This window comes from Coloeus monedula (genome assembly GCF_965178545.1).
Source record: "Coloeus monedula genome assembly, chromosome: 4".
NCBI lineage: Eukaryota > Metazoa > Chordata > Aves > Passeriformes > Corvidae > Coloeus > Coloeus monedula.
In genome coordinates, this window is record NC_138784.1 from 26619905 (window position 1) to 26637474 (window position 17570).

Here is a 17570-nt window from a genome sequence, read left to right on the forward strand (position 1 = left end):
CCGGGGGGCGGGGACGGACAAATTCCCCGTCATTGGCTGAGGCTCGGAGCCGCGCGCAGCGCGTGAGGAGCTCCCGCCCTTCGCTGCCCCGCTGCAGCCAATCCGCGTGGAGGGGAGGACCGGCTCCCCGGGGGGCGGGGCCCGGCGCATTCCCGCTCTCGCCATTGGCCCGCGCTGTTACGGGGCGGGGCGAGCTGGCGAGCGGCGGCTGGCTGAGCGCGAGCGGTGCGTCCGGCGCGAGCTGCCCGGGGCCCTGCGGCGGCGGTGCCGCGGCAGCCATGGCGGGCTGGGGGTCGTTCTACAGGGGCGACGGGCTGGAGGAGGAGGAGGAGGAGCAGCAGCAGGAAGAGGAGGATGGGGCTGAGGCCGTCGGTAAGGGCTCCCTACCCCCTCGCGGAGGGCCGCTCGGGGCCCGCTGCCTGCTCTCGGGGCTCTGCGGGCGGAGGGGCCGCTGCTAAAACTGTTTTCCCCCGTCCCGTAGCGGACCACAGGTTTTCGGGCCGGGACAGCCTCATCTTCTTGGTGGATGCCTCCAAGGCCATGTTTGAGTCCGACGGGGACGCAGAGACTCCTTTCGATATGACCATCCAGGTAAGGATGGATAAACTAATTGCTAAAGGCAAGACTTTCGCACCCTTTACTGAAAACTATTTTCTTCTAATTTTGGCCTGTGTGCGTTTTTTTCAGTGCATCCGGAATGTGTATACCAGTAAAATTATCAGCAGTGACAGGGACCTGTTAAGTGTTGTGTTCTATGGTACAGCAAACAACAAGAACTCGGCAGATTTCAAGCACATTTATGTTCTCCAGGAGCTGGACAATCCAGGTGAAGTGGTATGAAGGTTGTGTAAAAAGATGGAGTGAGGAAATCGGTGTAATAGCATTGTCAGTAACTGATCTCTCTAAATACAGAGAGCTATTAGATAAGTTCTTGTTACTGAAATCCATGGTTGGTAGTGGGGATAGATTTAGATTTTAATTGAAAGCTTAGAAACTTCATAAGAGCTTAGCTTTTTCTCTTATAGTTGGTTCAGATCCCTTTTCTGTCTTTTCTTCTGTTTTAATGTGGTGACTTCACTTGCTATCTGCTCAACCTACTACTAAAGAGTATCTCAACAGAACTCTTGAATATCCATCAGAAAAGTGTGTGTCCATGCGAAGACACCACGAATTCCAGCTGATGGAGAATTTCACAGAATGGCTGAGGTTGGATGGGATTTTTGGAGGTCATCTTGTCCAGCCCTCCTGCTCAAGCAGTGTCAGCTAGAACAGGTGGTCCAATATGGTAGCCTGTTTGGGGTGTTCCATCTCTTTATTTTCATAATAAGTTCTGCAATTCTTGAATTTTGCTCTTTTATTTTCTTAAAATTGCGTAGCATCTACTTGATAACAAGTGCTGGTTGCTGAATTGGAAAGGCATTTGGAGGAGTGCAAAGAATACACGCTAGTGGTGACAGGTTGTCTGACTTCTGGGGGAATTTTGTCTACAACTTTTAATAGCAGCCTTTATCTCTGGTGACGTTTGATTTAATTTTCTTTACTAGAGGTGCAGGTTTAATGACACAGGGGCTTCTCCTGAAAGAACTGTGCCTTGTCCTGTTTTCAGAATTAATTACAATGGAGACCTGACAGGACTGCCTTAGATTCTTCTCCTTTTTCTGGCAGACAGTGTGTTACAGGTCTTGATCTTCCATTTTCCTCCTCCTTCCCTGCTTGCCCTTTCTCCCATGTTAAAAGCAGTAGCCTTGCCACACTGATAAAAACAGCACAGGTGAAAGGTGGGTGTTGTTCAAAAGGAACAGAATTGTATATTTGCTGCCCCTGGAGAGCACTATGCTCTGGAGAAGGATGAAATGCTATAGGTGATTATTATGGAGTACATAATTATGAACAGTTACCCTGTTAAGTAAAGGACAGATGAGGAAAACATTTTCAAATGAGATTTCGTAAGTGCTGTAGAGTTTAAGTGAAGGACAGAGGAAGAAGCTCTGCAGAATGCAGTGGCTGAAAAATAAAAGCTTGTTTCCCGTTGTAGAGTAATGGGAGAAAAGAGAACCTGCTGTTGCAGGTGGGAAAAGGAGTCCTAGTTGGGTTGGAGTAATCCTCAGAGCTGCAACAAGGCTGTGGGCACCTGACCTGGATGTTGCTGTGCTCTGTGTGATGATCTGTGGGCTGCATCTCGCCTCTGGGTGGATTCTCTCTGACGTGAGGGGCAAGGAAGGAGGAGGAGCTCTCCACCTTCCCAGCATGCTGTGGAGATGCAGGATGCATTTTAGGCTCCTCTCCTTTCTGTAGTGCAGCAGTCTGCCGTGCTGCTGCCTCTGCAGCAGGTGCCGTTTGCTGCTTTTGCTGCTGAGCACTTGGCATTCAGTGTAGAGGGTTTGCAATACTTTGATCCCTCCTGTTTCCCTTCACCCACAGAAAGAGCCCACATTGGTGCCAGGGCATTTTGTGTCCTCCTGGCCCTAGCAGGTGCTGTAAGTGGTAACTGGCTTGTGAAATCGCAGATGTTAGGCCATGCTGGGCAGTTTTCTCAGCCAGCTGTTGGAAAGGCACTGCCACAGAGGTGCTTGGGAGCATTACTTGGGGATATCAGTTGCAAGGGACCCCTGGTGCATATCTAGAAGAGCTTGTGGTACTTCTTTCAGTATTTCTAATGCATGTGAATGCTGTTGCCCCTCCAGGTGCAAAGCGTGTTCTAGAGCTGGACCAATACAGGGGAGATGAAGGACGAGCGCTTTTCCGGGAGAACTTTGGCCACAACACCGATTATTCACTGGGTGAAGCGCTCTGGGCCTGCTCGAATCTCTTCAGTGATGTCCGAGTCAGGCTGAGCCACAAAAGGATCATGCTCTTTACCAATGAGGATGACCCTCATGCCAATGACAGTGCTAAAGCCAAGCTGGCCAGGACCAGAGCTGGTGATCTGAGAGACACAGGTCATTATTTTCCCTTTTAATTTCAGGCAGAATAAATGTGATGTATCTTTGCAGCAGATGTTAACTGCATTGCTAGTTTGTGATGGGAGAAGGCATAAAATAGTCAAAACTGGGGAATCTTTCTGAAAGTTTCTAAATTAGAAATTTGGTATCTAATCTAAATTAGAAAATCTGTTCTCTGATCTGGTATCCAGACTAGCACTTATTTTTAGGATCTCTTTCTAGTTTGATAGCATAAATGGGGACATGAGAGGGCCAAGAAAATAAACTCTTTCTTGTTGTTGTACCATTTTCCAGGAAGGAAACAATAACAAGTTAACACAAAAGGAAAATTACTTTAATGGCTCCGTTTTGAATTAGCTGAAGGACATCAGCCTGAGCTCAGAGAGTAGACAGCAAGTGCTTCATTAGTTCAACTGTGTAGCTGAGGTAACCAGTGTTTTTGGAGTTCAGCAGATGTCCTAGATCTAGAAGCTGTGAGGCTTCCTTAATTCATTAGCCCCTATAACTAAGGGAAAAGGAGTTTTCTGAACTTGTTACTACCCTCTGTGCCTGAGGTAAGATTATGTTTTATAGGAACTTATCAGAGCCATTTCATACTCAATGCTGTGCAGATTCTTAATTAGAGAGGAAACATCTTCTATTCTGCATTGTTTTGACTGAAGTTAAAGAATATCGGTTGCCTTTTTCCCTAGATCTCCCCTTTCTCTAGAAAATTTCACGTCTGGTGCAGATGACAATTTGGAGCTTATTCTTACTTAAATTATTTGTGTAGATAGAGAAGTCTGAGAGTGCTGAGTGCTGAGTCTGAGAGGTACATGCTGATGCAGGAAAAAAGCAGTTTCTGATCCTGCTCTTACCTCTTCCACTGTTTCTAGGCATCATCTTGGACTTGATGCACTTGAAGAAGCCTGGAGGGTTCGATATCTCTTTGTTCTACAGGGATATTATAAATGTAGCAGAGGATGAGGACCTTGGGATCCAACCTAAAGAATCAGAGAAACTGGAACATCTCATGAAGAAAGTACGAGCAAAGGAGACAAAGAAACGGACTTTAGTCAGGTTTGTGCCTAGTTGTGATACATCATTCCGTGGAGGCACCTGATGTTATTTTCAGACTGCATCTCACTTTCCTCTTCTGGAAGGATTGGTCTTTAAAAGCATCAGTGCTTACATTCCTCAATCTTAATTCTTTAGTCCAAGACTGGTGTTTCTTCTGTAGTTTCCAAGGATATTTGTGGATGAGAAGAGCAGAGTGGACCCCTTTTTTCCTCTGTGTGATATCTCCTGTGTTGAGCTTGGCTAGAAATGATCATTTGTCAAAAAATTACATAATTGCCAAGTACTTACCTAAAAATCTGCAACATGAAAAATAGTTCATAGTGAAATCTGATTGAAATGAGGCTTTTCTTGCCAATATTAACGTAAAAAAAATCATCTGAATGTGCATGGTAGGTATTTTGGCGTATTATTAAATAGTGATATGCTGCCAGTCTGTCTAGGCACTTGGCATGGATCACACAGCCTTGGTATTTCTAATCTCCTACTAAAAGATTAGAGATACTTAAGAGAGATTAAAGGGATCTTGACAAAGAAGATAGAAAGTATTTTTGGAACCACATGCTCCATAACAGTTGTTTTTTTAGGGAGTGAGTTCATAGCAGAATGATGTGGAAGCACAGTAAGGGAATGAGCTTCAAGGCCTAGTGTTTTTTTCCAATAAATATATATAAAGTATCCCAACCTGAGCTGTTGTCACTGGCATGCTTGCTCCTCAGGAATGTTCCTCAATTTTTCTAATAGCTGGGGAGGAAGAATCCTATAGCAGTGATACCTTTTAAAAGAGAGGAAGTAGCATTTGTAGTAATTCACTGTTCTGCTCTCATAACTTGAAGATTAGCTCTAATTTTAAATCTTTACTTCTAATTTTTTCTTTAACGTGTGATTTATATTTTTTCTTCCATCTTGGTATTGTTTGTCTTAGTGGTTTTTTTTGGGGGGGAGGGGGGAATTTTGCCTTCTGCACAAAGAGCTATGAGAATTCATGGACATTACAATAAGCATAATTGGGGTACCCAAATGTGGACTTGTCCTATGCTCTGTTTGAGCATAGCCACCCTTCAGTGAAAAAAGTTAAAAGAAATATGGTAAATTACTTGTGTTTAGTTAATTTTTATGACTAGAAGTGATATTGCAAGAATATTTTTGTGCAAGTGAGATTATGAGTCAAGTGATAGTATGTTTCCAAAGATACATGTGATTTTGTGGGAGTGGAACAGGAGAAGGTCAGAAGAAATAACTTCATGAAGAGGTGATTTTCTTCTGCAGAAGTGATTTTTCAGGAATCTCAAGTCTGTATCTGCTTTTTTACACAGGTTAAATCTGCATCTGAGCAAGGATGTGGCACTTTCTGTTGGTGTTTACAACCTTATTCAAAAAGCTTATAAACCATATCCGGTGAAGCTTTATCGAGAAACGAATGAACCAGTTAAAACCAAAACAAGGATGTTTAGTGGGAAAACAGGCAGCTTGCTCCTGCCCAGTGACACTAAAAGGGCTCAGGTAACACATTGATTATGTGCCTGCTTTTTCCTGTCTCTGCAGTGTGTGAGGGAGATGCCAATTCCCTTGCTACTTTTGTTTGTATTGCACTTTCAAGATGAGATACAGAAAAATTTGCATCTGTATGGCCCTGGGGACAGCCTGGTCTTGTTGTGAGCTCTGCAGGGTGAGAGTGGATTGTTTCCCTGGCCTGATTGTCATGGGAAGGCATAGCTGGTGGGGGAAGTGCTGTCAGGAACACAGGTCATTTCTTTCTGTAAGGCAGAACCAGGTTGTCAGAGCCTGACCTTGTGTGACCCTGTGCCATTGCTGCTGCTGCTGTCAGCTTTTGACTCGTTAGGAATGGATTTGGTCTGTTTTGTTAAACATACAAGTATGAATCACAGGGGAGTTGGAGCTGTTTCCCAAACAAAAGGCATGTTACCTTTGGAGTTTTTTGTATGTATTTTTCTTGTTTTGCCTTCATGCTTGATAGTTTGGCTGATATAAATTGAGTGTCATGTTCTGATCAGGCCCAACTTTATTTCAAAACAGGTTATGTAGTTCCTAGGTATACTGTCACAGTGCACTTGTGTCTCCTTCCATGTTAAAAGGTCTTAAAGTTGTTTTCTTAAAATGAAATATGAAGTTTATTTATACTGGATATTAGTTTCTTGAAATGAAAATGAAGTATAGGAGATGAGCAGAAAGCTGAACGTTAAGCCCTGATGTCTTAGCTTCAGCAGCTGAACTATAATATGGTTTTGATTTTGTGATGCATGAGTGGTGCTTCAGAAGCATTGTTTCTCAGTCACTCTTTCTGTCAGGAGTAGGTAGCTGACATGCAGCTGCTGAAGCAAATTTACAATTGGACAGGACCTCTGAAAAAGTCTGGTCCAGCCCGGCCCAAAGCAAGACTCACAAAACCAGATCAGGTCACTCAGGGTTTTTTTGGAACAGCTCTGAGAACTCCAGAGATGAGATGTGACAGCCTCTCTGTATGAGGGCTTAGTCATTTTCTTAGAAAAGTGCATTTTGCTAATGTTCAGGTAGAATTTTCCTTGGGATAATGGTCACAGACTGTCACTTGCCATTTTGGTGTGCACTACTTACGAGGGTTTACACTGTCTTGTCTATAACCTTCTTTTCAGTAGTGGAACAGAGCAATTGCATCCTCTTCCTGCCCTGTCCTGCCTTCTGGTCCCCATTGTTTTTTGTGCTGGCAGCCCTATCATCTGCTCTTCCCTGGTTTAGATGTACGGAAACCGACAGATTGTGCTGGAGAAAGAGGAGACAGAAGAGTTAAAACGGTTTGATTCTCCAGGTTTGTTTCTGATTGGCTTCAAACCACTTTCAATGCTAAAACAGCATCACCATATCAGGCCCTCCCAGTTCATCTATCCTGAGGAGTCCCTGGTGAGAGGTAAGCAAAGATGGCAAGAGAAGATTTACCACCTCGAATTAGTGTAACCAGCTGATTCATTGTGTGTTTGAGTGGGGATCATTGAGTGTAAAAGCTTTGTCTAACTTAAAAACTTGCTGAAGTTAAGAACTGAATTAACTGTTATTGCCCCCTCAGCTGCAGATATTTCTTTTCTTCAATAGCAGAAGAGCCAATTGTGCTTCATGTTAATCCATCATGACAAGCAGCTAATTAAACCATGCAGATACAGTCACAAATACTTGTTTTAGCCATTCATGAAAGGAGGATCCTAGTACCTGACAAGAAGGCAAGGATGGTTAAAAAAACACAAACAAAACCAACCAACCAACAACAAAACAAGAAAAACCTAAACCCTAAACCAGTGGAGATAATTGCTGTTTTTAAGTCCGTATCAGCTAGGAGTGGAAACACGATACTCAGGAAGTACAGTTGAATTAACAGCACTTTACAGGCTTGTAAAGAGAGAGGGAGAGGATGTTTAGAACTGCTTGTATTTGCTTTTATATGTGTATACATAAGTCTATTAATCTAGAAATAATATATTTAAGCTGCAACAGTAAGAAAACACCATCAGCTCCTTAGCCTAGCAGTGGATAAAGAGGGCTGAGTTACGACCAAATGCTTTGCAGTGTTTGACTAAAAAAAAAACCCTTATGCTTGCTTCTCTAACTGCAGTTTCCTGGCTCAACCACTTTACTTATATATCAGTCTTTCCCTGACTACCATATCTGGTGAAATACACAGCAACTGTGTGCCTCAAGAAGAGTACTGAAGTCTGAATTCCTAGTGTGTTACTGCCGCAAAAGGTCCTACGCTGCTACCGTAATGTCCCACCAAACAGAGACAGACTTTGTGGATAAAATTTCACATTTTGCAATTTTCCATTGCTCAGATGGTAGTGATTTCACTTCTTCTGCCAGAACTCTTAACTCCTTGTCAGGAGAGACTCACTAACATTGTCCATTTTGAGTGTTCTCCCTTCCAAAATTTGCTTTTTACCTCCACAATAATGCAAGCATTTCAAAGAATTCACAGGTTTTGAAACTGTGCTATCTAGGGTTATGTTCCAGAACAAAGGAGCAAAGCTGTCAGTCTGACCAATCCACTCTTTCTTTTGCAGGGAGTACAACTCTCTTTAATGCCTTATTAATGAAGTGCTTGGAGAGGGAGATGATGATGCTGTGCAGATACACGGCTCGCCGGAACATCCCTCCTCGCTTTGTGGCCCTGGTTCCCCAGGAGGAAGAGCTGGATGAGCAGAAAGTGCAGATAGCACCTCCAGGTATGGGAAGAGATGCCACCTTTCCCTGCGTGGTTGGATGTAGTCAGTGTAATGGTGTCCTGTATTGAGGGAAAATATTCTTAGTGCTAAACCTCTTAAAACTGGGGAAAATGCTTTCCAACATTCCCTTTCTTCAGTTTTGTCAATGTAAGCATCTGATGTTGAATCTATTTTTAAAGCCCCAGTTGCATCAGTGCTTGCTCAGGTATGACCTGGCTGCAGTGTTTTCCCTGCTTCCTACCTCTTTTTAGCAGATTCAAATAACTGATACAGAAATTAAAAGCCTTTTTTTCCTGTTTGAAGACTAGACAGAATGTCTTTTCCTGAATTATGTTGTATCCTTGAATATGTTGTAAAGTATTAAATAAATAATCTCACATAATAAGCCTCATGCCACCTCAGCTGGGTGGGGAATGATTAGGGAGCAGATTCCTGCTCGTTTGCATTTTCTCACCTCTTTAAGTGCAAAAACATCTTCTGGGAGAATGTAAAGTAGGGAAGTAACACTGCTTGTGTACAAAGTAAAGTATTTTAGAATAATGTGGGCAATAACTTGGTTTTCAAACAAATCGTTTTCAAGCTCATACCCAGTAAGAAGTGGGGAAGGTGGACTAGTTGATGTCCTGCATGAAAAGCAGGTCACCAGTATCCAACTCTTAGCTATGAATTTAGTCTGAATCTCTTTCATGAAGCCATTAGTGACGTTGGTTACAAACATTGAGATTGGGATTGAGTGTCATGCTGTAGGCACTTTGGAAGTTTTGTGGATTGCTGTTGTTTACAACAGAACAGGTAGTTAGCTTGGAGTCATCAGACTTCCATAATAACCATCTTGGTCTTTCACATAAATTATTTTGAGACCATGCTTCTGTGTAACCGTTGTCTTCCTCCCTCTCTTCTGGATAGGTTTCCATGTGATTTTTCAACCCTACGCAGATGACAAACGTAATGTTGATTTTACAGAAAATGTGCCAGCCAGCCGAGAGCAGGTAGACAAAATGAAGGAAATAATTCAGAAGCTGCGGTTCAAATACAGGTAGATGGAGATAAATAGGATGCAGGGGGTGGCATGGGCAGGAAAGCACAACCATTGCTTGCTCTGTTGCACATGTTGTTCAGCTGTGGTGTTCCTGAGATGAGATTGTGATGTATTTTGATGGAAATTGCTTCTCTATGCAGTAGCTTTTTCCAAACCTTAGTCTTAAATCATTCTGGATGCCCAGGCACCGCAATGCTTTATGTAGCATGTTCTGGAGTTCTTTGTTCTTTGTAGAATTGCTCTTGTTCTCTGGGCTGTTGTCATTAGTTGCAGAGGTATCACATTTTATTGTGGTTCTGCCACTCCACTGCAGATCAGACCCAGATCATTTGAATTAGAGCACTTTAGAAAGAAGAGTTAGGCCTTTTTGTTTTCATTATAGCTAGGATAAATGCTATGAAGTACTTTCATGGGAGATTTTTTCCCCTAGGTATGTGGAAGCCACCATAACTGTTATTAAAGTATAATGCCACTGTCTCCTTTTGCCTCATACAGCTTTCTAACTCTCACACAGCATTCTTACTTGGTTGATACATGACAGGATAGTGATTCAGCAAGTAAACTGAAAAGAGCAAAAGCAGTTCTGGTGCAATGGATTGTTGTGTGGGAAAGAGGGAAGTTTTATTCTGAAATAAGTTTGTGGTAGATCTTAAGTGTTTTGTCTGTCTTCTTGGCAGCATGCATTGACATTTTGGGGGATTCTTGACAGGACTGACAGCTTTGAGAACCCAGTTTTGCAGCAGCACTTCAGGAATTTGGAGGCTTTGGCGCTGGATATGATGGAACCAGAACAAGCTGAGGATCTTACAAGTGAGAACTAGTGGTGGGTGTGAAGGGAGGCAGGGTAGGGGACTCGTGACTTTCTTTTAAGTCAAATATGTTCTACTACAAGCCCAAATGTCTTTTAAAAAGTATTTCAGTTGTGTGCAGTTCCACTATGTAGAGTTCTGGATGTGTCCATTCTGAAATACTGAAACCTTATTTTCTATTGCTGTCACTTTTAAGGTAAAGCAAAAAATTGCTCACTTTACCATCCAAAATTAAAACTGAATCACCTTTTTTCTATGGTGACAAATGTTTTCTCTGAAATTCCTCTCTTCAAGATTCTCATTAATATTTCAGTCTGATAAATGGGCGGAATCAAGAGAATTATTGTGCTGGGGGCAATGCTGCCACCTAGTGACCGTGAGAGTTTGTATTGAAGTGTCTTGGATAATCACAGAGTGGGTCAGGTTGGAAGGGACCGCACTGGGTCATCTGATCCAGCCTCTCTGCTCAAGCAGAGTTATCCTACAGCACATTGCACAGCGTTAGTTCCAGGTAGTTCTTGAATTTCTGTGGTGAGGGATACTCTACAACCTCTCTGGGCGACCTGTTTCAGTGCTCAGTCACCTGCCCAGTAAAGTTCTTCCTCATGTTCAGATGGCTCTTTCTGTGTCTCAGTTTCTGCCCATTGCCTCTTCTTTATTTTGCTGCTGGATGCATGAGGGGATATCTCCACCAAAATCATGCATCTCTAGTACAGAAAAAGCTGTTTATGTAGGTTTTCCCAGAAGAAACATACATGTGATAATCATTTCCCTGAAATCATCAACATCTGTTCCTTCCACTTTGTGCATGCGTTCTTCTGTCCTGGGGGGTCTCTCTGGTGGTCATAGACCCCAAAGTTACAGCTGAGTGCTTGATGAACTGGTGTTACTTCCCAATTCAGAGCAGAGTTGGCATACCTAGGCTGGTTCTTATTTTGTGAGTCCCTTCTTGGTCAATGTTTAACATGATCCTACAAAGTTAAGTACTGTGTGGTTCCATACACTAGTGGTTTTGTAGAATGAGCATTGTATTTTTCCCACCAGGTGAGCCGATAGTTCATCTGGCAAGAATGATGGCCTTGTTTAGACTTTCTTGTGATCACACTTTTTGAGAGGGCAAACCTTTATTTTTTGCCAGTGCCAAAGTCTGAACAGATGAGCCACAGGCTGGGCAACCTCGTGCACGAGTTTAAGCAGCTGGTTTATCCCCCTGACTACAATCCTGATGGGAAGGCTGGAAAGCGTAAACAAGGTAAGTAGTGGTGGTGCAGACACAAAACATAATGTCTGTATTCTGTTTAGAAGCTTCTGTGTTTTCAGTTTGTCTCTTAGTTTAAAGAAGCTGCTTGTGCAACAACTCTTTGCTGATCTCCACAATGAAGTATTATATCCAGTATTGATTCTAGAGAGTAAAGAATATTGTGGTATCCAGTTGGAGAGTTGCTGGAATGAAAACCTGCAGAGTGAAGTATAGGCAGTAACTTGGGTAAATGACTGCAAAATATATATGTATAATTTTAGCAACTTTCTGTTTTATGACAAGAGCAGTAAAATCATTCATGCTTTCAGTTTGTGTTGGTGGGGGGAGCAGACTTTTATGCATGGGCTATTTTAGCAAGTCCAAGATGGGCATCTTTAGGGCTAAATGTGTAAGTAATGCTGGAGTCCATGTGTAATTTGGGTGTCTATGAAAGACTGCATAAAGTGAGCGTCAGTTAGCTGAGCTCCCTGTGGAATCGTTGCATTCCACTGTCTCAATGAGAATCCCTTAAAAGTTTCATTTGGAGGGTGAGGCTTGTATCAGAACACAAAGTTTCATAGTTCAGTTAAGATCACTCCTATCAATGAAATACTGCACGACTTACATAGTGACATCTGTTTCTTAAAAGAAAACATGGAAACTAGGTCTGTGAGCGTGTGGCTGTCAAAGCACCATGTGCTAATGGCCATTAACTATGGTATGTATAAGAAACAGTGATGTCTTTCTATTTTTAAAAATCTTTGTGATCTAAAATATGTATCTCTCCAGATTCTGATGGTCCAACTGAGAAGAGGCCCAAGGTAGAAGTCTCAAAAGATGAGCTATGGAGTCACGTGCAGAAGGGCACTCTGGGCAAGCTCACCGTACCTGTCCTGAAGGATGCATGTAGGTTTTTGGGGTTGAGGGGTGGAAGCAAGAAGCAGGAATTAATGGATGCTTTAATTGAATACTTTAGTGAGCGCTAAGCTGGAGAGGAAGGCCCTGGTTTACTTCTGTCTGCTTAGAATTTTGATTGTCTTATGTGGGTGCTGTGTCTGTTTAATCTTGCTATGAAAGAGAAGGCAACCAAATGTTGCTCTATCTAGCGGTGGAAAAACTTTTTACTCTTAGTTGCGAAACATGTCTGCAAAGTTGGATTCTTTTGACAGTAACCAAAGGCAGAACTAAATTCCCTGTGAACTCAGGTGCCCCACTGCACATGGATGGAGTTGTGCCTTGCTGGTTTCTTAATAAAAGTTATTTTGGACCTTTTCCTTTGCAACACTGACTATGCCGTCTCTGCATCATAAAGACAGCAGAACTCACTTCTGTGTAATAAAACACAGTGATCTGTGTTAATGGCACCACATGAATTCAAGCAGCAGGTTGAGTCTGTGTGCTAATAGAGGGTATAAATGTATGTTACTCTCCAAAACAGCCAGCATCAGTATTTGTAATCAAATTGGGTTCTTCTCCACCATCACAGTTCTAAATATTACCAGCAGATCTTAAAAGAAAAAAATCATTACTGGGAAGCAGTATCCAATCCCTTGGGCAAAAAGCTGGCACTTCACAAAGCTGCACAGACAGGTCTTCCATTTCTAAATGGTAATAGCAAAAGCTGGTTTAAAAAAGGGAAACAAATAGTATTCCCTGGAAGGCTGCACACATTTATCCCAGTTAAATTACTGAGATGGCATCGAGCTTTTCCAGCTCTGTAAGTGAATATGAGTCAGACTTGTGCAGGCTTCTGTACTCAAATCTGTGCTTTAAAAATAGAAGAATAGCAAGTTGTGGAGAGACCCCCTTGCTACATACAGTATTTTTACTTTTTTAATCATACTTATGGAGGCTGCAGCTGGGTCTCTTTTTGAGTTTTAGACTTCCATCCCTGGCATGCGCCACCTGTCTTGCAGTGCAAGATGACTGAAACAAATAAACAGTTGTTGTTCTTGCTTTAGGAAATTACTAATTGTTTAGTGAAACTCTCAACTTTCTACATGACAGGACATGTCATGTAGAAACATGGGATACCTGAGGTGTCCATTTGGTCTGCGTAGTGTTTTTAGTGTTCAGAGATTCCTCTCTCTGGCTCACAAACTATTCCATGACCAGTCTGAAGTGTGGCACACCTACTGGAGCCAGCTGTGACCACCCTTGTGGCACTGTGACTGTCCTAGCTGTGCCAGCATGCTGCTCACTTCTACCTCCACACCTCCTCCAGAGACAGCAGCTAGCCTGCATTGAGCTCTGCAGTAATGAAGCTACATTACCTGTTAAACTTTCAATCAGCCTGCAGTAGTTATTTTTAATAAAGATTTGTCTAAGCACTCAATTTATTTCGCCCTTGGGCAAAGAAGCTACTGTAAATGTCTTAGCAAGGCTTGAAGAGAGGAATAGTGAGACTATGCTGTCCACAACTCTGTGAATTGAATTCTGCAAATACCCTTGTTAACATTTCTCTTGGCTTGCTAACCCTTAGGCACACTATGTTCCAGGCTTTGGATGATTGTGGCATGTTTGTTCTAAATTATTAGATCTGCCTCCTGGCTTTTTTTGTTGTTGTTCTTTTTAATAGCAGCTATCACATTAGGCAGAAGTTTAAAAGGGATGGCAATGGAGTGCTTCAGAGCAGAAAAAGAAACAGTTTTGCTTGCTAAAGTATTCTTTATTTCTGCTCCTCGTGTGCTTTCTCTTACATCAGCTGTCTTGGTACAATAGGGCAAATCCTTAGCAAAGCTGTAGTTCTAAACACAACTAGCTCAACAGTCAGCATCACTAGAAGGGAGCAGGAGCCCTTCTAAACCTCATACAAATAAAAGGATTCTGAAGTATTTGTATCAAGTTCACCTCAGCAAGGATTACTGGCATCAGCCATTTACAAAAATGTACAAACATGGTGTCTTCAGTCTTTCATGAGCTGCCTTCATCTGCTTGGGATGTACTTACTAAAGGTATGAAGTTAGTGCCTCTGTGGAAACATGACAGAAAATTTATTTTCCCTTATTTTGCTTTGGCATCCTGCAGTAGAAAACAGGTTTGATATTCCAACACAGGGGTTTAGACTTCTCTGCTCAGAGCAGTAGTGGATTTATTATACAATATGCATTTAACTAAAACTAGGTCCGTAAAACCACCACTAACCCAGATTGCTGGTGGTGCTCCATGCTCTTCCAGAACATGAGATGATACAGCATTCTCTCTTGAGACATGGTAATTTATCTGAAAAATTATTTCTCTTGTTTCCTTGGCCATTAAGTCTCTGATTCCTCTGTTCTGTTTCCTTGGACATGACTTAAGAGGGTTCATCTTCAGTCAGGTGACTACAGTGCAGTAACTAAAAAGCATGACACTTCTTATAATTAACAGCCAGATGTAGGGTACTTGTCAGCAACAACAGGCTGCTCTGCACCACGTTTTGTATTTAACTTCCCTAGGAAGCCCAGTCTCAGTGGTAACAGTCTACACAAAGAAAACGGAAGGAGTATGATTTACTGCACTGCAATAGCCTTCAGGCAGCCTCTGAGCAGTTTAGCTTTACAAGCAGAAACACTCCAGTTGGTTGAAAATGCTTCACCAAGGGAATGACAATTCTATTTAGCTTTGCAGCATTTTTATTTTTTCTTAAAAAGTCAGTATTTAAAAATAATCAAGAATTCCCCTTGTGTACTGCCATAAGATTTCTGCTTCCCGTGTATCTGTACAGAAGTCTCGTCTGGTTTTAAGAACAAGGGCTGTGCTAGGCACGCTGATCTTGGCTCCATCTGCTGCTACACAGTAGCTGCTGCCTGCCTTCTACCTGGCCTGTGCTATTCCCTCACTTAATGACTCCAGCAGCCTGAACACGGGGAACCTTTTCCTCAGTAGCCTAAATCGTTCAGAAATGCACTCACACCTGCTGGAGGCTGAAGCTTAGCAGAAATACTGCAACACAGAGGAAGCCGTCGGGTGGGTTAAAAAAGCCCTGAGCAGGCAGACAGGAAGACAAGGGGGTTTTTTTTTTCCTTTTAAACATAAAACAGGAAACACAGTTGTACAGTCACTTTTCAAGAAGTAATACAATGAGAATGAATGTGTTGGAGTAGGATAATAGAAAAGTGGGGGGATAGGAGGTGGAAACACTAAGAATTAAGCTATTATTAAACAAAAATGTAGCATTTTGAAATGAAACATTGATATCAAAACTATCATCTCAACTGAAGCTAAACATTAATTTCCCCTAATTTGCACTTTTTAATTTCACACACATTTACACTCATGGGCACTTAGACCAACAGTCTTTCTATAGCTTGCTGTACAGACTGGATCTGAGGCTTTAGCTGTGATCCCTCCTTGATGGTGATGGAGCAGGCGATGACAGGCCGGGAAACGCCGCATGCCCGGCCCAGGGCTTGCTTGGAGCGCACAAACACGTAAGGGACATTCTTGTCCTCGCAGAGAAGAGGGAGGTGCAGGATGATCTCCAAGGGCTCTGCATCTGCTGCCATTACAATGAACTCTGCTATGCCTCTGTTCAGTGTTTTGGTGGCTGTAAAAGAAACTGGAGAGTCAGTCTAGGTCTTTCTGGAAAGAACACCTAATGTGTAACAGCTTCAGGAGATGTTGAAAGTGGCCTCAGTGGGAAGGAGATCTAGTGCATGGGACATGGGTCCTAAGAGATTAGAGAGTTTCTATCCTTAGGGATTGTGGGTTTTTTACAAGTTTGACTAGGTGAAGCCCCAAGCAACTGTGAAGGAAGCCACTCTCTGAGCAGGTTGCACAGAGGTACCCTCAAAACCAAATCTTTTATGGTTCTGAACTAGCTAGGCATCTGGTAATCCCAGTGCCACACCACCGAAGCATGCATGATTACAAACCATGCACCAGGAACGCAATTTGGGAATCTGCAAAAACTCCATATAAATGTTGAAAAGATTACAGCTTAGTTCTGTCCCTGAATATTGTTTAAGCAGGCTTGAAGGAGGAGAAAGGAGACACACACCAGCAATAGCCAGATCTATATAAAATGAGTGATTCACAGCTACAGAGAAAAGACAATCTCTACCCATGGCATCTCACAAAATCCTTGTTATGAGTTGTAGCACACTTTGCAACACACTAGTCTCACCTTCATTGGCTCCCTTGCGTAGTTGCTTATAGTTGCAGGACTGCTGCACAAGATCCAGCAGTGTTTTTGTGAGCTGTGCATCAGCCAGCGGGTAAGCTTTGGGATTCACTTCTGCCTCACTCTAAAGGAAAAAGTAAAGAATATTACAATAGGAGCAAAGGAGGCTTTGTTCCAATCAACACTGCACAGGCATCATGTCCACCACATATATTGATTACTGGAGTCGTGTCACTATATTCTCATCTGCTCTGCACATATAGAAGAAACACCACTGTGTTTTACTCCTAAAAGAGTAAGGATTCTTCTTGTATCAAAGTAAAAGGGAAAAGTAAGAAAGATATGCTTCACATCAAAGTGAAGAGTGTATCTACTCACACATCTACATCCTACAAACCAGCAGCAGTGCACTTACGGGGCAGTCTTCAGGCGGTTTATACCACAGACTACACAAAATGAAATACTTCAGTTCACATATTAAAAGACTAACAAAAAAATTGAAGAAGTCCCCAGAAGAGCACGTATCAGAGTTATTTCTACAACCCACAAGTACCTTATAAACGTTAACATCACCAGCGGGGTGGCACAGCAGCGAGTTCACAAGAAGTGTTAGCGACCGGCGCCGGCAGAACCGCGGCCTGTCCGGCCCCCGGCACTGCGCGGGGTGACCCCAGACACCGAGTGCCCCGTTACCGGCTGTCCCCAGGACCGCCAGCCCCCCGGGCCTCCTTCCCCGCAGCCGGCCGCACCCCCGCCCGCCCGGCCTCCACGTGCTGCCCGCCGCGCAGCCGGGAGGCGGCCTCCCTCTACCCCAAGGCCCTCCGGAGGAAGAGCGACAGCACGAGGAGAAGGAAAAATAGGAGAAGAAGCAAGAAGAGGAGGAGGAAAATGAGAAGGAGGAGGAGGAGGAGGAGGCCGGGGTCCAACGCCACTCACCATGGCCGCGGCGCGGTCGCTGCTGTCGGCCCGAGCGCGCTGTGAGGGAAGAGGCGGGAGCGCTGCTGCGGCCGCCGGAAGGGAGGCGGTCCCGGGGGCGGCCCCGGGGCGGGGCCACCGTCCCCGCGCGGGGCGGAGCCGCACGACAGCCCGGGCAGCGGCCGATGGCGGCGGCGGGGCCGTGCGGCGGTCACGGGCTGCGCTGGGCGCTGCCGCTGCGCCCGCCGCTCTGCCTC

The 17570-nt window shown here is 43.7% G+C and overlaps 2 protein-coding genes across 2 annotated transcripts; one reads left to right on the plus strand and one right to left on the minus strand.

Moving 5' to 3' along the window:
* Nucleotides 1–223: 223 nt before the first annotated feature.
* On the plus strand, nucleotides 224–12575 carry XRCC6 (X-ray repair cross complementing 6). Its single transcript, XM_082281128.1, has 12 exons — nucleotides 224–372; nucleotides 482–591; nucleotides 688–826; nucleotides 2685–2939; nucleotides 3818–4001; nucleotides 5315–5501; nucleotides 6735–6903; nucleotides 8045–8206; nucleotides 9113–9242; nucleotides 9955–10055; nucleotides 11193–11306; nucleotides 12084–12575. Exons 1-12 carry the CDS (start codon nucleotides 279–281, stop codon nucleotides 12278–12280), a joined length of 1842 nt encoding a protein of 613 aa, XP_082137254.1. The 5' UTR covers nucleotides 224–278; the 3' UTR covers nucleotides 12281–12575.
* A 1778-nt stretch (nucleotides 12576–14353) lies between these two features.
* On the minus strand, nucleotides 14354–17423 carry SNU13 (small nuclear ribonucleoprotein 13). Its single transcript, XM_082280450.1, has 3 exons — nucleotides 17335–17423; nucleotides 16402–16522; nucleotides 14354–15822 (listed from the first exon to the last, which is right to left on the minus strand). Exons 1-3 carry the CDS (start codon nucleotides 17335–17337, stop codon nucleotides 15560–15562), a joined length of 387 nt encoding a protein of 128 aa, XP_082136576.1. The 5' UTR covers nucleotides 17338–17423; the 3' UTR covers nucleotides 14354–15559.
* Nucleotides 17424–17570: the final 147 nt, after the last annotated feature.

What these genes read in the sequence shown, in the direction of transcription:
- XRCC6 (XM_082281128.1), top strand. Translation starts at nt 279, where the DNA reads ATGGCGGGCTGGGGGTCGTTCTACAGGGGCGACGGGCTGGAGGAGGAG. An exon ending in CTTTCGATATGACCATCCAG is followed by an intron (nt 592 to 687) that starts GTAAGGATGGAT and finishes CGTTTTTTTCAG; the next exon opens with TGCATCCGGAATGTGTATAC. An exon ending in ACAAGCTGAGGATCTTACAA is followed by an intron (nt 10,056 to 11,192) that starts GTGAGAACTAGT and finishes ATTTTTTGCCAG; the next exon opens with TGCCAAAGTCTGAACAGATG.
- SNU13 (XM_082280450.1), bottom strand. An exon ending in ACGCAAGGGAGCCAATGAAG is followed by an intron (nt 15,823 to 16,401) that starts GTGAGACTAGTG and finishes TTTCTTTTACAG; the next exon opens with CCACCAAAACACTGAACAGA.